Raw genomic sequence first — 23,959 nt, forward strand, 5'->3', positions numbered from 1 at the left:
GTGTTGACAAGGATATGGAGAAATTAGAAACCTCAGAACACAACTGGCAGGATTGTACAATGGTGCACTTGTTTTTGAAAACAGTCTGGTAGTTCATCAAAATGTTAAAACACAGACCTATCCCACATGACTCAGCAATTGTGCTTCTAGATATATATCCAAGAGAAACGAAAACATGAATGTCCACACCAAAACTTGTACAGGAATGTTCATAGTAGCATTATTCATAATAGCTAAAAAATAGCAACAACATAAATGTCTATTAATTGGTGGATGAAAAGTATTCTATAATTAAATAGCTGTTGTAATATATTAAAATCCACAGAATTGTACCCTTAAAATGATGAATTTATGACATGTAAATTACCATTTTTTGAAAAGGAGTACCCAGAAGCCTCAGCCAGTTCCAGTTTCCACCCATAACAACATAAAGACGTCAAATTCCAACGATCAAATCCTCAAAAATATATGAGTGCCTTTAAAAGTACCAACCTTCTGGGGTGCCTGGGTGGCTCACTCGGTTAAGCATCTGACTTTAGCTCAGGTCATGATCTCACGGTTCGTGGGTTTGAGCCCCGTGTTGGGCTCTGTGCTGACATCTAGCTCAGAGCCTGGAGCCTGCTTCGGATTCTGTGTCTCCTTCTCTCTCTGACCCTCCCTTGCTCACACTGTCTCTCTCTCTCTCTCTTTCTCAATCTCTCTCTCTCTCTCAGAAATAAATAAAACATTAAAAAAAAATAAAAGTACCAACCTTCTGTCTCACCAGCTGCTGCAATTTTCAGACCCAAGGAATATTAGAGATCTGTTGGTTCTGACTCCAAAATAATTTTGTGTCAGATTCCATTCAGAGCTTCAAGACCAGCTGATTCCATTCATGTCTTTTATTTTGGTCATCCTCAGTCACTGGAAATGTAAGCTTGGAATTTCTGGATTAAGAGAGCCAGTTGAATACCAAGTTGTCTACATTCTCAAATTTGTATAAGTTAGAATTTATTTATAATTACCAGAAATTTAACAACACAGAAATATGTCTCATATGTTTGGAGGTAGAACAAGTAGCCTATGGGTTCCAATTCAGTGGCTGAAAAACATCACCAAGGGTCCAGCATCATCCCATCTTTCTGTTCTGTGTTCTTCAGATTTCAATCCCAAGGATAATTTTCAGATTTGAAAACACCTAAAAGAAGAAAAGGGACTATATTTTCTTTTGTGTGTGTGTGTGTGTGTGTGTGTGTGTGTGTGTTTTAACTTAGGACACCTTTTCCAGTTGTTCTCAATGGTTTTTCTTTTTTAAAAAATTTAAAAAAAATTTTTTGTAACGTTTATTTATTTTTGAAAGACAAGACACAGAGCACAAGCCAGGGAGGGGCAGAGAGAGAGGGAGACAGAGAATCTGAAGCAGGCTCCAGGCTCTGAGCTGTCAAGACAGAGTTCAACGCAGGGCTGGAACCCACAAACCACAAGATCATGACCTGAGCCGAAGTCAGTGCTTAACCAACTGAGCCACCCAGGTGCCCCAGTGGTTTTTCCTTTTTATAATTTTTATTTATTTACCATATATTTATATTAAAATATTTTTTGAAAGGCATCTGTATGGCTCAGTCAGTTAAACGTCCAACTCTTGGTTTCAGCTCAGGTCATGATCGTGGTTCAAGCCATGCATTGGGCTCTGCACTGACATGGACAGAGCCTGCTTGGGCATCTCTCTGTAAATAAATAAATACACTTAAAAGTTTTTTTTTTCTTTTAGTATAGCTGACAATGTTACATTAGTTCTAGGTTACAACATAGTGGTTCAACATCTTTATACATTATGCTGTGCTTACAAGTGTAGCTACCATCTGTCATCATATAATGCTGTTACAATATCATTGACGATATGTATTCCCTATGCTGTACCTTTTATTTTTTAAAAATTTTTAAAGATTTTATTTTTAAGTAGTATTTACACTGATTGGGGCTTAAACTTACAACCTCAAGATCAAGAGTTGCATGTCCCAGTGATCAAGCCAGCCATGTGCCTCTATACCTTTCATTCCCATGACTGATTCATTCCATAACTGGAAAACTGTATCTCCCACTCCTCTTCACCCACTTTGGCCATTCCTTCCACCCACCTTTCCCCTGGCAACCTTCAGTTTGTTCTCTTTGTTTGTTGATTTATTTGCTTTGTTTTTTAGAGTCTATATATGAATGAAATCATATGTTATTTCCCTTTCTCAGTCAACTTACTTTGCTTAGCATTATATCCTCCAGGTCCATCCATGTTGTTGCAAATGGCAAGATCTCATCCTTTTTGTGGCTGCATAACATTTCACTGCGTGTGTGTGTGTATACATATCTATCAATAAACATTTAGGTTGCTTCCATATCTTGGCTATTTTATTATTTTTTTAACATCACTTTATTTTTTTAAATTAATTAATTAATTTTTAAACTTACCTCCAAGTCAGTTAGCATATAGTGGAACAATGATTTCAGGAGTAGATTCCTTAATGCCCCTTACCCATTTAGCCCATCTCCCCTCCCACAACCCTTCCAGCAACTCTCTGTTTGTTCTCTATATTTAAGAGTCTCTTATGTTTTGTCCCCCTCCCTGTTTTTATATTATTTTTGCTTCCCTTCCCTTATGTTCATCCGTTTTGTATCTTAAATTCTTCATATGAGTTAAATCATATATTTGTCTATCTCTGATTAATTTCGCTTAGCATAATACACTCTAGTTCCATCCACATAGTTGCAAATGGCAAGATTTCATTCTTTTTGATTGCCAAGTAATACTCCATTGCATGTATATACCACATCTTCTTTATCTATTCTTCTGTTGATGGGCATTTGGACTCTTTTCATACTTTGGCTATCGTTGATAGCACTGCTATAAACATTGAGGTCCATGTGCCCCTTCGAAATAGCACACCCATATCCCTTGTATAAACACCTAGTAGTGCAATTGCTGGGTCGTAGAGGAAACTTTGACCTGTTTTCCTGAGTGGGTACATCAGTTTGCATTCTCACCTGCAGTGCAAAAGAGGTCCTCTTTTCTCCACATCCTCGCCAACATCTGTTGTTGCCTGAGTTGTTAATGTTAGCCATTCTAACTGGTGTGAGGTGGTATCTCATTGTGGATTTGATTTGTATTTCCCTGATGATGAGTGATGTTGAGAATTTTTTCATGTGTCTGTTAGCCATCTGGATGTCTTCTTTGGAAAGTGTCTATTCATGTCTTTTGTCCATTTCTTCACTGGATTATTTGGGGTTTTTTTGGATGTGGAGTTTGATAAGTTCTTTATAGATTTTGGATACTGACTCTTTATCTGATATGTCATTTGCAAATATCTTCTCCCATTCCTTCCCATTCTGTTTTGCTGATTGTTTCCTTCACTGTGCAGAAGTTTTTATTTTGATGAGGTCCCAATAGTTCATTTTTGCTTTTGTTTCCCTTGCCTCTGGAGACATGTTGAATAAGAAGTTGCTGTGGCTGAGGTCAAAGAGGTTTTTACCTGCTTTCCCCTCTAGAATATTTATGGCTTCCTGTCTTATAGATCTTTCATCCATTTTGAGTATATTTTTGTGTATGGTGTAAGAAAGTGGTCCAGGTTCATTTTTCTGCATGCCATTGTCCAGTTTTCCCAGAACCACTTGCTGAAGAGAGTGTCTTTATCCCATTAGATACTCTTTCCTGCTTTGTCAAAGATTAGTTGGCCATATGTTTGTGGGTCCAATTCTGGGTTCTCTATTCTGTTCTCTATTCTGTTCCATTGATCTGAATGTCTGTTTTTGTGCTACATATCTTGGCTATTTTAAATACTACTGCAATAAACATAAGGGTGCATACATCTTTTTGAATTGGTATTTTCATTTTTTTGGGTAAATACTGAGTAGTGGAATTATTGGATCATATGGTATTTCTATTTTTAATTTTTTGAGGAACTTCCTTACTGTTTTCCACAGTGGTTGTATCAGTTTACATTCCCACCAACAGTGCAGGAGAGTTCCTTTTTCTCCACATCCTTGCCAACACTTGTTATTTCTTGTTTTGTTTTGAGCCATTCTGATAGGTGTAAGGTAATATTTAGTTGTGGTTTTGATTTGCATTTTCTTGATATTAGTGATGTTAAGCATCTTTTCATGTGCCTGTTGGCCATCTGTATATCTGCTTTAGGAAAATGTCTATTCAAATCCTCTGCCCATTTCTTAATCTGATTGTTTGTTTTTTTTCTGACGTTGAGTTAAGTTACTTATATATTTTGGATATTAACCCTTTATTGAATATATCATTTGCAAATATCTTCTACCATTCAATGGTTTTTCTTCGTGTCTCATTGGCCAAAATTGTAACACAAGTCTTTCCTAAACAAGTCACAGGGAAGGATTGGAATTGTTGTGTATTAGCTTAGCCCAATCAGGATGTACCCTTGAGGACACATTCATCTGGTCAGGAACATGGTTAGGCAAAGAAAATTGGACAACTAAACGAAAGCAGGGTTATGTTACCAAGGGAAAAACTAAAATGAATTCTGGGTAGACTTCCAACAGTGTCCATTAAAGGCATCCAGTGGCTACGGTTGGTTTTTTATTCATTCACATTAAAGCAAAACTTTCTAGTTGACAAAGCCCTGCCCACAGATATAGAAGTCACAGTTCTCTCACTGCATAATTGTAAATTATCAACAAGCAAGCAACACCCATCAGACTTTTAAGGAAAATGTCCAAAATGAAAGTGAAAGATCATAATAAAGAATTCTACTTTTAATCATGATATAGTAACTGATACTGGATACAAGACTTTCTGCCAAAAACAACCATCGAACTAGGCAAAATAAATGTTTGGAGATATCGATCAGTAGGAAACATAGAACTGTTATTCTTACCAAAGAGCAACAAATGAACAAGCTTCAGGATTACAATGGCTTTTTGTCTGGGGGCACTTTCCACTGGGAAAGGCCAAATAAAGCATGATGGTGTATTTGAGCTGAGGAGATGGAGATTAGCCTTCAGTGAGACGGAAGCTGCACAGAGTAGTCTGCACAGGAAAAGATTCCAGAAGAGTAGGTAAAGGGCAACTATTAGGAAGATAACAACCATGGAGAAGCTATGGGCTGAGCAATGATCAGAGGTTGAACAGGAATGAAAGATGTTGGTGTTCCAACCAACCACAGTGGAGCGTTCGAATTTACTATTTGAGAAATTTAGTAGATATCCCAGAAAGGCTAGGTTTTATGAATGGAACTACACTAGCACTACAATAGCACTCTTCATGAGAAACATAATGACATAAACATTATTTAAACTTTTTCTAGTAACCTCTTGGGAAAAAAAGTAAAAAAAAACAGACAAAATTAATGTAAATAAAATATTTTACCAAATATATCCAAAAAATGGTCATTTCGACATGTAACCAACATAGGAGATTATTAATGAGATAGTTTACAATCTTTTTCATACTAAGTCTTTGAAATTCAGTGTTCATTTTACACTTACAGCAAACTTCAATTTTGACTAGTCACATTTCAATTATTTAATAGTCATATGTGGTTAGTGGATTTCATATTGAACAGTGATGTCCTAGAGTAAGGGGTACTCTAGCTCTGTCTAAAAACAAAACTTAAAAACAAACCTTGAAAGTATCACACTGAGATGCAAATAAATTAACTATTTTAGTAATACTCAATACTCCATTATGAAAGAGAATAAAAATCACTCAGAGTAGTGTCTGTAGTGTCCAGCAAAGATAGAAAATTAAAAGATATGAGAATTGGAAAATGTGACTCTTAACCAGGAGAAAAAATTGTAAACTCAGAAATGAAAGAGATGATGAAAAGAGAGGTAAGGACTTAAAAGCAGCTATTATGTATTTAAATATTTAAAGGAAAACAAAAACATAATAGATAACAAATAGAAAATCTCAATAGAGGAATGGAAACTATAAAATGAGAAAAAATGGGGAAGTTCTAGAACTGAAAAATATAGTATCTGAAATGAAAAGTTAACTGGAAAAGTTTGATAGGAATTAGACACTCTAAAAGATAAGCGACTTTGTGTTTTTTTTTTTAATGTTTTTTATTTATTTTTGAGAGACAGACAGCATGAGCAGGGGAGGGTCAGAGAGAGAGGGAGACACAGAATCCAAAACAGGCTCCAGGCTCTGAGCTAGCTGTCAGCACAAAGCCCAACGCGGGACTCAAACCCACAAACTGTGAGCTCATGACCTGAGCTGAAGTTGACGCTCAACCAACTGAGCCACCCAGGTGCCCCAAAAGATAAGTGACTTTGAAGGCAAAGCAACGAAACCATCAAAACTGAAGCCAAAGAGAAAAATGTAAAAACAAAGAACAAAATAGAAATAAACCAAATAAGACAATTTCAAGTTGTCTTATTCAATGTCTGGTGAGGTTCAGCTTCCTTGTTTATAGGTGGCTGTGTCCTCACATAGTGGAAGGGGCAAGAGACATCTTTGGAGCCTCTTTTATAAGGATACTAACCCTAATCATGAGGTCTCATTACAACCTCATTCACAATATATTCCTAGTTAAACTCAGCCCACCTCAACCTTCAACACTAAAATAACCCCAGATTCTTTAATAAATAGTAGGGAACCACAATCTGGAGAGATGGGAAGAGGGAGTCTATGAATGGTACTCTCATTTGTCCTCCAGTACTTCATGTAGTTTTTATCTTTCGTTTATGAACTCTTAATATTGATTCCTACATATCCCTAATAAACACTTGAAACTTCCATGTGGGTGATGATACTCCTGACACGTTAGCCATAGGAATATTGTTTGGAACCATATATGTCTTTCCCAAAGTTCAGCCTATGGATGCTACGTAGAGATTATGGGGAAGGTAAAGAAGTTCTATTATTAAGTATCTAACTATACTCCAGCTACAAAAAGAGGTAATAATATTCCGTAAGATGAAAGATAACCTAGGATGTTGTTGTACAGCACTAAAATAGGAGAAGAATTATAGAAGAGTATGTGGCAACATAGTAATTCCAAGAAACGGTCTATCCTGGAGAACAAAAGAGGAGAGCACTGCAAGAGTCACTAATAAAGTAAGTCTGGGATAAAGGATCCTTTGCTCTTTGAGATGGTATGCAGGATAGTGCATCCCAACCTCTTGTGAGGACCCCTTTTTTGCTTTCTAATAAAATTGCTCTCACTAAAGTTATAAGTAGCCTCCAGATGGCTAAAATCAATGGCCTACTTTGAGACTTCATACTACTTGATCTTTTGACAACAGTTAATATAGTTGACCAAACTTCTGTTCTGTAAGCATTTTTTTCCTTCTTATTTCTCTGTGATTATTCTCTAAAGCATTTTCTTCTTTTTGTCCTACTATTCCTTTGTAGTTTTTTTAACAGAATTTTCCATTCAATCATTAGTGTCTTTCTGGGTCACGTTGTTATGGGTCCTTTACTCTTCTCCCTGAACTACCTCATTCATCACCTTCTACCATACCCAACTCCTAATAACTCACATGTCTATATATCCAGATATATATTTCTAACTGACTACTAGATATCTTTGTCTAGATGCTCTGCAGGCATCTCAAATTTAAAATGCTAATGCTTATCTTCCCCTCCAACTCCTACAAAACCTCCACCTCCTCCTTTATTCCCTATCTCAGAGAGTGGTACCACTATTCACCCAGGAACCCAAGCCAGAAATGTGGGTGTGATCCTCAACTCCTACTTCTCCACATTTAATGGACCATAGTTCTCTCAAATCTATGTTCAAAATGTTTCTGCAATCCAACCTCTCCTCTCTAGGCCCCAACAGCTCTCACATAAATACTTGTCAACACTGTTATCAACAATAACATCTTAGGAAGTTTACTCTACTGGAAGGCTCTTTCATTTCCAATTTTTTCTTTAGAATAGAGGCCATCAGACTTAGAGATTTCACGGTTCAGAAAAGTTTAAAAAATGGTTTTGAGAACTGACATAATATGGTTTTCTTTTTTAAAAAACGTTATCAGGTCACAAAACCCAAAATCATCTATTCTCACTTTCACATCATAGTAATTTAAAAGACTATTCAACCTCGGGGCGCCTGGGTGGCTTAGTCGGTTAAGGGTCTGACTTTCGCTTAGGTCATGATCTCGCGGTTCGTGGGTTCGGGCCCTGCGTCGGGCTCTGTGCTGACTGCCAGCTCAGAGCCTGGGGCCTATTTCAGAGTCTGTGACTCCCTCTCTCTCTGACCCTCCCCTGCTCACGCTGTCTCTCTCTCTCTCCTAGAAATAAATAAAACATTAAAAAAAAAAAAAAAAGACTATTCAACTTCAAAAGATAGAAAGTACCATACTCTTAGAAAACAGTTCTTTAAATATATTCGTCTTTTTATTATTTTTAAGTTTATTTCTTTATTTTGAGAAAGAGAGTGAGAAAGAGCAAGTTCATGAGCCAGGGAGGGCCAGAGAGAGAGGGAAAGAGAATCCCAACCAGGCTTTGTACGGTCAGTGCAGAACCCCATGTGGGACTTGACCTCACAAACTGTGAGATTATGACCTAAGCAGAAATAAGAGTTGGATGCTTAACCAACTGAGCCATCCAGGTGCCCCATTTGGCTTTTTAAATAAAACCGTTTACTGGATGGGAACCATTGCTCTAGAATTTAGACTGCCATCGCAGTGATCTTTAGCTAGCTTGAAAATCTCTGTATTGTATATCCATTTAAACTTATCCATATAATCTACATGCATATCCTTTTCTGGTTTTTAATGTCATATAGTAATCATTGTATTGACATGTCTATTATGGTCTTCTATTTTAAGCATTTTTTAAAATAATAAACTTTAAACATCCCTGTGACATATCACCTCCAGGCTTTACAATAAAAGCCATCCTCTTTAGCATAACATAAAAGGTCCTTTACAATCTAGTTGTAATTTACTCCTCAGCAAGAACTTATCCTAAACATTCCATATCCTTTCATACCTTTATGCCAGTGGTTCTCAGCTGGGAATAATTCCCTGTACCCTTCTCTAAGGAGACATTTGGCAACGTCTGTGTTATGATCTGAATTTTGTTCCCAAAATTCACATGTTGAAGCCCTAACCCCTATGTGACTATACTTGGAGACTGGCATATATATATATATGTGTGTGTGTGTGTATGCATATACATACATATGCATATGCATGTATATGCCATATCACCTATAGATTCTTTAAAGAATTATATCACATTTAAAAAATATAAAAATATTAAAAAATATCCTTACCTTTAACATTAAGCAATCAAGCTTTCTCAACTTTCCTTAATATATTTCTTGCTAAGCCTAAGTGTCCATCAACAGACGAATGGATCAAGAAGATGTGGTTTATCTATACCATGGAATACTACATGGCAATGAGAAACAATGAAATCTGGCCATGTGTAGCAACATGGATGGACCTTGAGGGTGTTATGCTGAGCGAAATAAGTCAGGCAGAGAAGGACAAATATCATATGTTTGCACGTATAGGAGGATTAGGAGGAACTTGACGGAGGACCAAGGGGGAGAAGAAGGGCGGAAATGGTGGGGGAAAGGGAGAGAGGCAAACCATGAGAGACTCTTGAATGCTGACAAAAACTGAGGACTGATGGATGTGGGGGGGAGGGGGGGATGGGCATGAAGGAGGGCACTTTGGGGATGAGCACTGAGTGTTATGTAGAAACTAATTTGACAATAAACTATTTGTAAAAAAAAAAAAAAATATATATATATATATATATATATATATATTTCTTGCTAATCCATTGCCAAAGGTCAATAAAACATAAGGGTGCCTCAGGACATCTAAGCCACCAAATGATCTACACAAATGTAAAATTTATAGGAGCATGGCTTACTAACATTTATCATTATTGTGTAAGACATTGTGCTATCATGAGTGCTTTCTCTCCGTATCGAAATTTAATTTCCCTTTCCTATGTAGTACTATTATTATACTCATTTTGGAAATAAGAAAACTTATGTTAATGTTAAAGTCAGTTAACACAAGTAAGGAAACTGAAATTTGGAGAGATTAAGTAACTTGTCCAAAGCCATACCACTAGCAAGGACTTAAAAATAAAAAATAAGACTGGGGATAAAAATGTTCTCCATTTTTAGAATCGAGGTTTTCTTAGTAAAAAATACATTTTCTGGATGAAAAAATAAATATGTCTTATTATATCCAGGCAACTGGATGGCTCAGTCGGTAGACCATGAAACTCTTGACCTCGGGGTTCTGAGTTTGAGCCCCATGATAGAGATTACTTAAAAATAAAATCTTAAAAAAATGTGTCTTATTCTAATGCATTGACTTTATAATTGGAAAAGTATCTCCCTAAGGAAAACATATATTTCTTATCTGCTTATCTAGTTAACCCTCTAAGACAAAATTACTTCACGTAGTCAGCTAGAAAAAATATTTTAGCCTGTGCTGGTATTGAGTTACATTATTTACTTGGATTCTTAATTCTCTTAGATTCTTTGAGATTTCAACATTTCTCATTCCTTTATGCTATTCAATTTCCTCTTGTAGAGAAACCAAATGAAGAAAAATGATGAAAATAAGGAGTGTCATGGGCTATTATTTTAAGAACTTACTCATTTACCCCAAATTCTGGAATTTCGTGGAAAACAACCATCCAACAAATAGCCATTACCATAGTTTTTATACAACTACCTTGAAATTTAATTTTCTTGCTTCTTTTCAGGAATAAAAGGGGTAGGAGTAGAATACAATCCCTTTGCATCAAAGAAACATTTTATCTTTGCATTTTAGTAGCTTTTTTTTAACTGAACAAATTTTATTTTGACATTGATAATTCTGTCAACTTATACCTCCAGCACCCCTTTCATTTATCAATGCTACAGTTTCTGGCCTCCAGAATCCTGCATCTCCTGGACTGGTTCTGAGATAGTAGTCACAGTCCAAATATTAATAGAATTTACAGAGGAACCGGGAAGATTTACAACAAATTTTGGAGGCATTTTTGATGTAGCAGATATTACTTATAAGGATATTAAAAATCTTCTGGCAGTAGCCTTGCACCTCAAAAGGGCAAGCTTTGATTTCTCCTGAGCTTGACCAGCCACATCCTTGCCCCTAGTCTGAATCTTTTAGACTGTTTTAAAATTCCTCAGCTTTGTGACAGATTAGCTGTCACAAAGAAAAGAATTAATAAATGACTTAAGTATTAGAACCTTATTTTATTCTTTATTAGTTACATGTCTATCTCATTGAATGCTAAACTTTCTTGAGGGTACAGATTTGTGTCACTCATTTTTGATCTCCTATCAAGAAAAATAACTTCTAATCTACAATCAATAAATGTTTACTGATTTGAAATTTCAATTGGGAAGGTAGAATACAGAATTATTAAACTTTTATTGCCTGATGCCTGTTTGGATTCTATTCACTTGCTGTGTAACCTGACATAAGTTTACAAAACTTTCTAATTTCCTCAACTCAGAAGCAGATAAAATGAGAAAATAAAGTACTTGGAAGTTTCAAAGTTCTATTTATATATTGACTATTTCCTGAGCTCAGACTGCTCTAGCTTAGGAGCTGGTAACTGAGTACAAAATACACAGGGTGTTTTCTTCAGAGCTCAAGGTAGCTGGGGAGACAGACATAAACCAATTTACCAAACATATTACATAATTATAAATTGCCATGAAAGGTTAAGAATTCTACGAGAGGTTCTAAAAGCAGGGCCTGACTTAGATTATTGAGGAAGAGTCTCGGAGGGAGGGACATTTCAGCTGAAATTTGAAGGATGACGAGTCTTTATTTCCTCACCTCCCTCTCATTCCTCAACTCTCTGGAGTCCGCCTTCCATCTCTCACTACCTAAGTAGCTCTTTCTAAGGTCACCAATGGCTTTCATGTCACTACATACAAATGACATTTTTCAGTTCTCTTACTTGACTTTCTAGTAGCACTCTGCGGTTAATCACTCTCTCCTCGAGATGCTCTCTTCCCTTGCCTTCTCTACTAATAAACGCCTCCTCATCTCTTCCTCTCTGCCTCTTCAGTCTCCTGTGCAGGTTCATCTCCTTAAGTACTTGGACATCCTCGCCGTGAACTGTAACTGTGAAAAATAACGCAGTCTTGAGTCACACAAAAAAAGCAAAAAACAAAAAAGGTGTACAAGTGAACATATTTTGGGGCCCTCTTCTCGCTTCCAGTACGCTTCATAAATCTGCGAATAAGACTTTTCGGTTCCAGCACAGACGCCCCTCTCTCTTGAGGGCTGGACAAGCACAGAGCAAGCACAGGCATTCAACGTGCCCGGGGAATGCCCAAGGAGTGGGACAAAAAAGGTTTTTTTGAGGTAGCCCCACTCGCACTTCAGGAGCCACAGTCGCGCGCTCCTGCCGAGGATCGCCCAACACCCCTTGGCGCTTAACTCTCGCTGTTGAGTCCTCCGACATCCCAGCATTCCCTGCGCCCCTACCATCGAGAGCAGCTTCCGGCGTCGCTCGTGTGGGTGGGTGAAGAAGGAGCGGGCACTCGCCGTTCTGTCTCACTATCTCGCGCTCTCTCGGGCAACATGGCGGGCGTGGAGGAGGCAGCGTCCTCCGGGAGCCACCTGAATGGCGACTTGGATCCAGACGACAGAGAAGAGGGAGCTGCCTCTACGGCTGAGGAGGCAGCCAAGAAAAAAAGACGGAAGAAGAAGAAGAGTAAAGGGGCTGCCACAGGTAAAGGGAGTTTTACGTGTTCCCATTCCCCTCCAGGGATGGCCGAACGGCTCGGCCCAGGCCCGGCAGGGGTGACAGAGACTGGGAACTCGGAACACTGTACTGGACTGATTCCCAGGACTGAGTGTGTGTCAACACCGGGCTACAGATTCCCAATCTCGGGGAGAGGTGGCTTCTCTTTCGGTGGGACTAGGGAGTTGGTGGGGGTGGGGTGGGGGAGAAAAGGGTGCTTCAGCCTGTGGTGAGGTAGTTCTGAGGTTGCTGGGCCTGAACCCTTATAAGTGCCAGAACTCAACTCCCACCCGTACAGACCTTGTGACGGACTTGAAGGGCCCAACTCTATCATTCTCCTCGCGGTGTACCTTCCTCAAAAATCTGTTCCGACCCGCGCTGTTGCCTCTTTGCCGAAGCAACCTGGAGCGTATTTTCGTCAAGGATAGGAGAGGAGTGGGGAAATCTTAGTGCCTTGACTGCACCTCCCCCCACCTTCCTGGTTCATAGAAGGATTTTTGTTGCGGGCTGCACTTCTGGGGTGTGTGTATATGTGTGTAATGCCCACGCGCTCATGTCACTGAGTAGTAATTGCAGAATATGTGGTAGTGATGCGAATTTTCCCCTGCCTAATCCCGTAGCATCAAGCTTCATGGCTTTTTGGTTTGAATTATGATGCCATTTGCTTGCAGTCCAGATAGAATATTATGTGGGTTGGAATGGAACTTCTCTAAATCCATTGGTAATGCAAGGAAAACAAGCTGAAAGTTTACACTTGGATTACGTTATGAGTTAGAAACTTAAATGTGTTTTTTTTTTTTTTTGAGAAGTCCGTGTTTCTTTGCATGTGGTCCTTCATTTTAGGAACGGAATGTTGTACCTGTTTCTAACATCAGCCAGACAAAGATTGAGAGACCAATGTAGAGGCCACAAGTGATGAAAGTGAAGTTGAGAGAGGTCAGAAAGACCTAACTTTCTAAAATTTTGATTAAATGGAAGTTGAAAAGGGAAAGTTGTGGGTGCTGGGACACTTCAAGAGAAAGTTTAATCCCTAGACATAGTCGGCTCTTCTTGTTCCATGGTGGGCTGTTACTGGCTTTTGGATGAAATCCAAACTCTTCAGTTTGTCCATTCAGGTGTTCGGTAGACTGACCCTGATGTATTTTTAGCAGTTGTATCTCTCCATATGAACCCTCTACAGTAGCCAGAATATCACTTCATTGTGTGCTAAGTGGTAATACTATTTCTTTACACACACAGCTGGATTTCTTTCCGACAGCTGGGTTGTTGTAATCATTTGGGTGAGGTGGGGGGAGCTGGTCTTGTGCTTAGCTGTTCAAGGATTTTGTTTTGCTTTAATAATGGAATTACATTTTTCTCTTCGTTTTGATTTTACCCATCCTGGCTTGACAACTTACTTCTTCCTGAAGATTTGAAGTTCCCAGTGTCCTGTACAAATCCTCCTCTTGCTAAGACCTTCAGTATTTACTACCTATCTTAACTACCTGTTTGGTTAATAAAGTGTTTTGGTGTAGTCAAATTGTTAAGTACTTTAAAAAGTGAAATAACTTAAGGCTAGGGACCAACTCACATTTTTGTTTATCCTTTAGTTGCTAGTACAAAGAAGGTGTAATGGATATTTTATTGAATGGACAATGCTACTTAAATGTGGCAGATTTTTCTTTGTCGTTAAATAAATTCTATTATGTTTACAATAATGTTTCTGTTTTTGTTTCCTGAATGCGTATCAGACAGGAAAGGACTTGTGTGTTCTCCGGGATCCTTAGAACATATTTTAATTGGAAATTATCTTTATTAGATTTGACTTATGTTATATTTGATCAGCAGGGCAACAGGAACCTGATAAAGAATCAGGAGCCTCAGTTGATGAGGTAGCAAGACAGTTGGAAAAACAAGCATTGGAAGAGAAAGAAAGAGATGATGACGATGAAGGTAAATGGTAAATTTGATTTTTGTGGTTAGAAAAGCAAGAAAGTCTGACATTCTTTAAACAAAATCTACTTGTGTCCTTATAGTTTATGATTCTCTGATGTGTTAATTGACAGTAAAGCCTCAATAGCATAGATTTTTGAAAAAAGGTGTTTATAAGCAATTCTTAAGACGTTGGATAAGTTGAATGACTGCTCAAATAACACAGATCTCAACTTCTTAAAATGTACTTGATAAAATACCAAATAGTGGGTGTTAAGATGAAATAGAAGGACTGTTTATTCAATTAACATATATTGAGCAACTTATATGTACAAGGCAGTGTCTCAGGATACTTTCACATGTGTTCTCATTTTATCTTCACAAACCCAAACAAAGTAGGTGCTCTTTTCAGGAAATAATAGTTACATCATTTGCCCAGTGAAACACCGCTAGTATGTGTAGAGCCAAAAGTTTCAAACCTACCACCTGATTCCAAGTCTATTCCTTTACTCTGTATGAAATCTTCCTCTCTTTATTTTCAAAGAGTATATGGAGTGCTTCTAAACTCTATTATAAATTAACCAGCCCTAGTTTTTTACATTATGTTTGTTCCTATAAGATTTCTTTAAAAATCAGCAATTCTTGGAATTCTGACAATTGATGTTATCGATAAGACAGTGGAGGGAGTATTTGCTAAGAGAACACTTTTTCTGTAGCCTTTTTTTAGCAGAAAAGGAGATGAGACTTTCCCATTCTTAATTGTCTCCCGTTGTCTCTTACTGCTCTTCCTCAAGCACTGCCAACTTGGGCTTGTGCCTTCTAATCCTTAGTAACACAAATACTTGCTATACTTTAATTATTGTGTTAGGATAAGGCAGAGTAGTTGTTTCCACTTTAGAAAGATAAATTCTATGCCTTCAAGGAGCTTATAGTCAAAATTTGGTGGAAAATATGCCAAAGTTCAAGGGAAAAGGTAGCTCTTCCTTAAGCAAATCTCTTGTCCATTTTACCTTGTTTTTGTGCTTCAAATTATGAACATATTTTGAGCTCTTAGCAAGAAAGGGACTGTTAAATTCAAGGTTGTACAATAGATTGCTGTAGGCCTGTGTAGAAGATCAAAATGTTAATCTTGGAAGAGTTTTCCTTATTTCATTTCACTTCTGCAAAGTTGTATGAATCTCTTGACTTGGAAGGAGAAAAGTTTGTCAGATTGATTGGAAATCATCAATGTTTTAAAGACGATTTGAGGAGTATTGTTTTTCTCTAATTGAGTTGTTTGCCTAATTCATTTCAATAATCACTATCAGCCAGTACTACTAGTCTATTGTGAGAGTTGTTTGAGAGGATAGAAAGTTAGTATTTCAGAATCTTTGTTCTAAAGAAAAACTGATAGTGGGGTGGAGAGACAAAGAGCAGAAAAGATATACTGAAAGCTTATTGAAATTTGGAGAGGAATTATGGGCTCAGTGATGAAGGAAGGCTCTTTGGAAGGAATGGGACTTGAATAAAACCAAACAGAGGAGACCACTTTGGGGCCGAACAATGCTGAGGATGTATTCAAGGTGCAGTGAATAGTGCAGACCAGCCATATGAGATGATTTGTTGAAGGAGCCTTGAAGCATTTTTAAAAGGAGAATGTAATAAGGGCACCTGGCTGGTTCTGGCCATTGAGCATGTGACTCTTGATCTTGGGATCATGAATTTAAGCCCCATGTTGGGTGTAGAGCTTACTTAAAAATAAAATAAAATGTTAAGAAAAAAAGAATGTTATAAAAATAAATTTAATCATATGTATGCAGGGTTATTAGAGGAAATATACAAGAAAGGCTTGGAGATCATTTCGGAGGGCACTTAACAGTTTAGGCAGGTAATAATGATGATTTAAATTGGTGGGCATAAATGAGAATGGAAGGAAGAGCTCATTGGAATAGTGGTTGTGGAAGCAAAAATTAAAGGATACAGGACTTTCAAACTGGGGAGAAGGAAGAAGAGGCGTTAGTAGATCCTAGAGTTTGAATTTGGATGACAGGATGTTGGTGCTGTTTACTGAAATGGTGAAGTAGAGAGGGAGAGTGGGTTGAGATTGGAGGAAGGAATTTGTAGGCAAAGGAGAAAGTATTGTGTTTAATTTTAGATGTGTTTAATTTGACACTGGAGTATTGGTGTGAAAAGTTCATCCTGTGGGCATTTGGCAGTGTGCTAAAAGTAATTCAATAAAGTTTTAAGTTAGGTTTTTAAAATTTTTTTTTAAAGTATTCAAGTCCAGTGTAATACTTGAACTCATGACCTTGAGATCAAGACCTAAACAGAGGTCAAATTGGACCTTTAACCAGCTGAGCTACCCTGGGTCCCCTAAGTCAGATTTATTAAGGTATAATTTGCCTAGGACTATATTCACCATTTTCAAAAAATACACTTTATGTTTTGGAGCAGTTTACTTAGGTTCACAGCAAAATTAAGCAGAGATTTCCCATATACTTCCTACCACCACACATACACAGCCTCTCCCATTATCAGCATCCCCCACTGGAGTGGTGCATTTGTGACAGTGGATGGACCTACATTGATATCTCATTATTATGCAAAGTCCATAGTTTATATTAGGGTTTTCGTATGATGTTGAACATTCTATATATCTGTCCTTTATAAGTATATTGTTTGGTGAGTTTTGACAAATGTGTGCATTTGTGTAACTACAACCAAGATGTAGACCGTTTTCTTTTTTGACGTTTGTTTATTTTTGTGTGAGAGAGAGAGAGAGCGCGCGTGAGCTGTGGCGGGGTAGAGAGAGAGGGAGACATAGAACCCAAAGCAGGCTCCAGGCTCTGAGCTGTCAGCACAGAGCTTGACTCATTAACCACGAGATCACGCTCTGAGCCGAAGTTGGATGCTTAACTGACTGAGCCATCCAGACACCTCAAGATGTAGACCATTTTCATTTAACATTTTCATCTCCACAGAAAAGTTCCCTTGAGCCCCTTGAAGTCTGTTCTCTGCCTCATACCCTGATCCCTTGAAACCTTTGATATATTTTTGTTACTATAGTTTTTTCTACAATATAATATATATGGAATTATTAGAGTGTGTGGCTTTTTTTGGCTTATTTCCCTTAGCATGATACTCAGAGAGTCATTCAGTTGCTGCACATGTATCAGTAGTTCATTACTCTTTATTGCTGAATAGTATTCCAGATTCATTTATCCATTTATTAGTTGATGGATATTGGGACTGTTTCTAGTTTTTGACTTCTGAATAAAGTTACTGTAAACATTTGTATACAAGACTTTGTGTAGACAATACATTTTCATTTCTTCTGGGCAAATACATAGGAGTAGGGTTGCTAGTCATATGGGAATTATATGTTTATAAGAAACTATCAAACTGTTATTTAGAGTAGCTGTATCATTTTGCTTTCTGGTCAGCAGTAGTTAAGAGTTTCAGGTCCTTTGATTCTCATAAGCATTTGGTATTGTTAATTTTAAAATTTTAGCTTTTCTAACAGGTGTGTACTAGTATGTCGTTGTAGTTTTAACATTGCATTTCCCTAATGATTGATGATGTTGAACATCTTTTCATGTTTTTGCCTTTCATATATCTTTGGTGAAATGTTCACATCTTTTGTCCATTTTTCAGTTGAGTTGTTACTGAGTTGTAGTGGTTCTTTATTCTTGATACAAACTCTTTAGTAAATGTTTTACTAGTATTTTCTTTCATGCTAGTATTGTTTGCAGCAGAAAAGATTTTAATTTTGATGAAATCCCATTTATTTTATTTATGGGTCATGTTTTTTGTTTGTTATCCAGAAAGTTAAATAATTCTGTCTCTAGGGCCATTAAGATTTTTTTTCATGTTCTCTTCAAGTAGTTTTATACATTTTTATTTTTATTTATTTTAAAGAATGGAGAGGGTTTTAAAAAATATTTATTTTTAAGAGACAGTGCGTGCATGAGCAAAGATGGAGCAGAGAGAATTTTGAGCAGGCCTGGCACTGCCAGCACAGAGCCTGATTTGGGGCTCAAGCTTACAGACCATGAGATCACGAACTGAGCCAAAATCAAGAGTTAGAATGGATATTCACCCAGCCGCTCCAAGAAGTTTTATATATTTGTAGCTGTTATGTTTAGGTTTATGATCCATTTAGAATTAATTTTTGTATCTAGTGGAAGGTAAGAATTAAGATCCCTTTTTTCCTTGCATATAGATGTCCACTTGTCATTCAACAAATATTAATTGATTTGGGCATAGGGCTAATACAGCAATAAATATGAACAATCTCTATCTGTTAAGAATATCCTGGAATGCTATGAAAGAAAGACTTACAAAAACATAAGTTGTGGGGCACCTGGGTAGTTCAGTCAGTTAAACGGGACTTCAGCTCAGGTCATAATTTCACTGTTCATGAGTTTAAGCCCTGTGTTGGGTGCTGTGCTGACAGCACAGAGCCTGGAGCCTGCTTCAGGTTCTGTGTCTCCCTTTCTCTCTGCCCCTCCCCTGCTCCCATTCTGTCCCTCAAAAATAAATAAATGTTAAATAAAATATAAAATGCAAAAATAAATAAACGTTAAAATCAAAATAAAAAAACAAAAAATTGAAAAAATAAACTTTAAAAGAACACATAAATTCTGGCATGGTCTAATGCATGGGCATATAAGCATATATAGTTCAGTATTTGGATCCAGGCTCTACTACCCTTCTGGCACAAGAGTTCATTAAACAGTAGCTATTATTCCATACTGAATACAGACCTTAAACATTGGATAAAGTAGTTAGTCTCAGGAGAATGATTGAGTATCAAGGGATGAGCTTTATTTTCCCTCATTTATAAGTTTTTTTTTAATGTTTTATTTATTTCTGAGAGAGAGAGAGAGGCAGCGTGAGAGGGGAGGGTCAGAGAGAGGGGGAGGCAAAGAATCCGAAGCAGGCTCCAGGCTCTGAGCTAGCTGTCAGCACAGAGCCTGACACGGGTCTTGAACCCACAAACCCTGCGAGATCATGACCTGAGCAGAAGTCGGATGCTTAACCGACTGAGTCATCCAGGTGTGCCCATCTTCCCTCATTTAAAGATGAAGAACCATTGTAGAGAGAGGCTAAATAATTTGCCCAGCATCACACAGCTGGAAGGATTTTTAGGGTGTATTTAAACTGGTTATATATCTTGAAGCATTTAAGTTGAGTGTAGTGTAGTTGAGTGTAGTAGTATGGTAGGCATTGAATGTTCATCTTGTTTGCTATTCTCCTATAACCTGGTACTTTAGAACTCAGCAAACTTTTTAAAAATTTTTTTGTTTAATGTTTATTTTTGAGAGAGAGTGTGCGCACACACGTGCATGAGTGGGGGAGGGGCAGAGAGAGAGAAAAGACACAGAATCCAAAGCAGGCTCCAGGCTCTGAGCTGTCAGCACAGAGCCCAACGTGGGGCTGGAACTCATGAACCACGAGATTGTGACCTGAACCAAAGTCGGATGCCTAACTTACTGAGCCACCCAGATGCCCCTCAGCAAACGTTTATTGAATGAATGGAAGTTACTATTAAAATTGTAGTGCAGAATATGTGAATTAGATTATATGACACATGAACAAATTAAAGTGTTTTCTTTTTTAATTAAAAAAAATTATTTTTCTTTTAGGGAGAGTGCCTGCAAGCAGGGGAGAGCAGTGGAGGCGGGGTGGGGGGGGGGGGGGAACGAACCTTGGGATTATGACCTGAACTGAAATCATGAGTCAACCATTCAACCAACTGAGGCAGCAAGGCACCCTGAAAGTTGTGCTTTCTTAAAAAAAAAAAAAAAAAAAAAAAAACAATTTTTTTTTTCACGTTAGGGGCACCCGGGTGGCTCAGTTGGTTGCCCTGATTTCGGCTTAGGTCATGATCTCCCAGTCAGATCAAGCCCTGCATTGGGCTCTGCTCTGACAGCATGGAGCCTGCTTGGGATTCTCTCTGTCTCCCCCCTCTCTTTGTTCCCCTCCCCTGTGTATATGCATGTGCGCTCTCAAAAATAAACAAACATTAAACAAATTTTTTTCCTAGTAATTTTGTTGGGCTTTTGAATCTAGAAACCAATAATAAGTAAGTCAGCAGTTACAAAACAAAAAAAGATAAGATTGTAATTTTGTGTGATAATTATTTTAGAAGAATATAGTAGGTAGCATGGTGAGATAGTTTCTTTTATGACTCCTGCTTATCATTCTGGGAGTAAAAAGGAAACTCTTTGATCAGAAAATGTAAGCATTCATTTGACATTGTTTTATGGGTGTGGATTTCATGTTCTAAAATTATTGATGCTAGCCATGAGTTACTGCCACTAGGGGGAACATGTAAAAGAAGACTATATGGTGAACATACTATTAAACTGTCAACTTCTAATTATTGTCGCAACTTCATCCCTGTTTCATAGCATTGTGATTTGTGGGTAGATTGGTGTATTTCATGATTGTTGAAATTTATTGAGCAGCATTTTTAGAAATTCAGACATTGAGTCTATTTTTTGGTAACTTTATTTAAAATGTTTTAAATCACTATTTATTTAATATTGACCATAATAGTATCTTTTCTCTTTTCTCCAAGTTCAAGAGTATGGCATGGGCTTCATAAAAGATTGTTATAAAAACTGACAGATAGTGCTTATTTTGGTTACTTTTTTGCCAACTATTTTTTCCAAATAGTTCTTAATCTCCATTTTTTGGTCTCAGGTTCTTCTGAGAACTGAACCTAGGAAAAGTATATATGCCCTCTGATTTTTGTATACAATTTGATCCAGAATTCTTTTTCTTTAATAACAACTATATAGGAAAAGATATTTAAAAAAATTTTTTTTAATGTTTTTTATTTATTTTTGAACGAGATGGACAGCGCAAGTCGGGGAGGGACAAAGAGAGAAAGAGGGAGACACAGAATCTGAAGGAGGCTCCATGCTCTGAGCTGTCAGCACCAGAGCCCATCGCAGGGCTCAGACCCATGAACCGTGAGATCATGACCTAAGCCAAAGTTGGATGCTTAACCAACTGAGCCACCCAAGGGCCCCAGGAAAAGATACTTTAAAATATGACCCCCCAAATATCCCTCCCTGGAATATTCTTTGTCCAGTTCTGCCATTTACCAGTTGGGATTCTCTTGCATGTCCCTTAAACATTCCTTGTTTTACCTCCTAAAGGTCCTTTGAGGATCACATGAGGTCATGAAGTGTTAAACTGAAAAGCATATGTAAACAAAGTAAGATTTTAGGTGAAGTTACACAGTTGTTAGTATTAAACTAACTAGTTATTTTTCCTAGTTTTTGAAAAAAGTGTTAATATATTTTTTATTCTTAAAAATATGTTACTCAATAATTCTTTTATTAATGTCAAAGTTTCTTTAGTGCTTTTGATCATACAATTCAAATTCTGATACATTAGCAATTGGATCAGCTCTATTGTATGCCATTTAAGATGCTTTGTGTGTGTGTACTTCTCTGCTTGTGCTTGCTTGGTCCCTCTGCTTCTGAGGTTTAAATAAATGTGTACTTGAAATGGTCTTTTCTTAGATGGAGATGGGGATGGAGATGGAGCAGCTGGAAAGAAGAAGAAAAAGAAGAAGAAGAAGAGAGGACGTTAGTGTATTAAGTTGATCTTACTAACAAATTAGAAGTGTTTGTTAACCAGCAAGTTTGAAGTGTAGATTTGAAGTTGTTTAAGATCCCAGTGTATGTTAAGGAAATAAATTTGGGCTTAATAGAAGTAGTATTTAGTGAAACTCATGACTATTTTTTCATTTAACAGTCCTGTTCGTGTTTTCTTTACCTTTTATTGAGATAAGGGATGTTAATAATTGATTCATTTTACTGCAATTTAGGGATGAGCTTATCATTTAAAACTTGAATAATGCAAATAACAACTCTTTCAGGGATGACTAAAGTGATGCCACTGTGTGGTAATAGGAAAAACGTAGTTTGTAGTTCACCTGCAGCTTTGAAATTATGAGATTCTTGATGAATATTTAATGAGGATTCCCATTATTTAAAATTGGTGCATATGGCAAAATTTTACTAATGACATTGTACTATTTCATATTTACTTAAAATATGATTCTACTTGCGTTTTGTTTCTTTAAATGGCCAACCAGCACTTTAGGGATCTGAAATTCTATTTAGAGAAACAGGGGAGAATGTATGGTATTGGGGAATAAATGTTGGGTTGGGTTGAGAATCAAAGCAAGTGCTAATCTTGATGCCCTCTGGGGATCAATGAGACCATTGAGTATTTGCTTATACCTTTCTTTAAATCTTTTTGGCTAAAATTGTATGAATCAGAATATTGGGGCTTGACTCATTTTTATCTGTATTGAGAGAAATACGTAAATATTTTTTAAGAAAGCTATTGGCTCTACCAGCAATTTTCCTGATGTGTCTCCAGATGAAGATGGGATAGCCTTCTTTCTGTTCAGGCATCTACTTTTGTTAGATCCTTCTACACATCAGATGTCAGTTCTGTCCCTAGCATAGTCTGTATTTAATGAGCACAGGTTACCTGTATTCTGGGAGTCTTCCAGAGATGTGGTATCATATTCCTTCCATTCAAAAATTGCTTAACATGTGCCTGTGAGACATGGTATTGTCTGAAAATGGTTTGAGAGATAACTGTTTCTCCCAATACTCTTAAATTATTCCCTAATGCAAGTAGATAAACAGGGAGGAATGTTAGGGGCTACTTTGTATTTGCCATTGGTAGAATTCTTCCACTGACATGTTTTAGTAAGATGCCATCAGCTTTTATTGTGCCTCCTCTGAGGATGTTGTTGAACCTATTGTTCATTGTATTTCTTTATGAGTACTCGTAAAAAATACTCTTCTGTGTGGTCTTAGTATCAAGAATAATTGTGCTTTTCCTGAGTACTTAATGTATTTATCTCATAAGTATGATGTATATGCAAATAACCTAGCTTTTTAAAAAAAATACTGGCTACTAGAGAGCTTAGAGTCAAATCCGTGGTTTTGTATTGGCAATATTTCAGGTTCTGTTTTATGTTCTTGCCATGTTTTGATTTTTTTTCCCTCTAATTTACTATTTCTTATTTGTATATTTTAGATCTCCTTGTAGGCTCTCATAAATCACTTCTGGAATAAGCCAAATAATGTAATTATGAGCCATTCACTGCCCCTATTTTCCTCATTTGTAAACTGAGAGAATTATAAATGATAGCAGTGATAACTGCAGTACAGATTGTTATAATTCATAGTTTTAGATAATAATTTGGGCATAGTGCATTATAATTTTCAAAGGTTATTGAAGATTTCATCTGGTTCTTCATTTTGTAGATGAGGAAACTGAGGCTTGGCACATTTGGCCGTCTGTCCAAGTCACAGTTAATAAGTGGTTTAG

At 37.3% G+C, this 23,959-nt stretch overlaps 1 protein-coding gene and 1 long non-coding RNA gene across 6 annotated transcripts in view; one reads left to right on the forward strand and one right to left on the reverse strand.

The window, feature by feature from the left end:
• Positions 1-1,010: 1,010 nt before the first annotated feature.
• Positions 1,011-12,509, reverse strand: LOC120234644. 2 transcript variants are annotated; one of them, XR_005529149.1, is made up of 3 exons: positions 12,436-12,509; positions 11,903-12,069; positions 1,011-1,177 (listed from the first exon to the last, which is right to left on the reverse strand). It is a non-coding gene; the product is annotated as an uncharacterized LOC120234644 (long non-coding RNA). The 2 variants fall into 2 exon arrangements; XR_005529150.1 differs by lacking the exon at positions 12,436-12,509 and adding an exon at positions 12,389-12,430.
• The window catches only part of METAP2 (methionyl aminopeptidase 2), a 28,664-nt gene continuing 17,158 nt past the window's right edge, over positions 12,454-23,959 (forward strand). The window contains exons 1-3 of one of the 4 annotated variants that reach the window (XM_039236578.1): positions 12,454-12,682; positions 14,519-14,626; positions 22,126-22,191. In XM_039236578.1, the coding sequence (XP_039092509.1) occupies positions 12,532-12,682; positions 14,519-14,626; positions 22,126-22,191 (325 nt within the window). In that variant the 5' untranslated portion in view covers positions 12,454-12,531. The remainder of the gene's footprint in view (positions 12,683-14,518; positions 14,627-22,125; positions 22,192-23,959) is intronic. The other 3 variants (XM_039236579.1, XM_039236580.1, XM_039236581.1) reach the window with 3 other exon arrangements.

The sequence above is a fragment of the Hyaena hyaena genome, unplaced genomic scaffold (genome assembly GCF_003009895.1).
Source record: "Hyaena hyaena isolate Hyena2069 unplaced genomic scaffold, ASM300989v1 scaffold_113, whole genome shotgun sequence".
Lineage (NCBI taxonomy): Eukaryota > Metazoa > Chordata > Mammalia > Carnivora > Hyaenidae > Hyaena > Hyaena hyaena.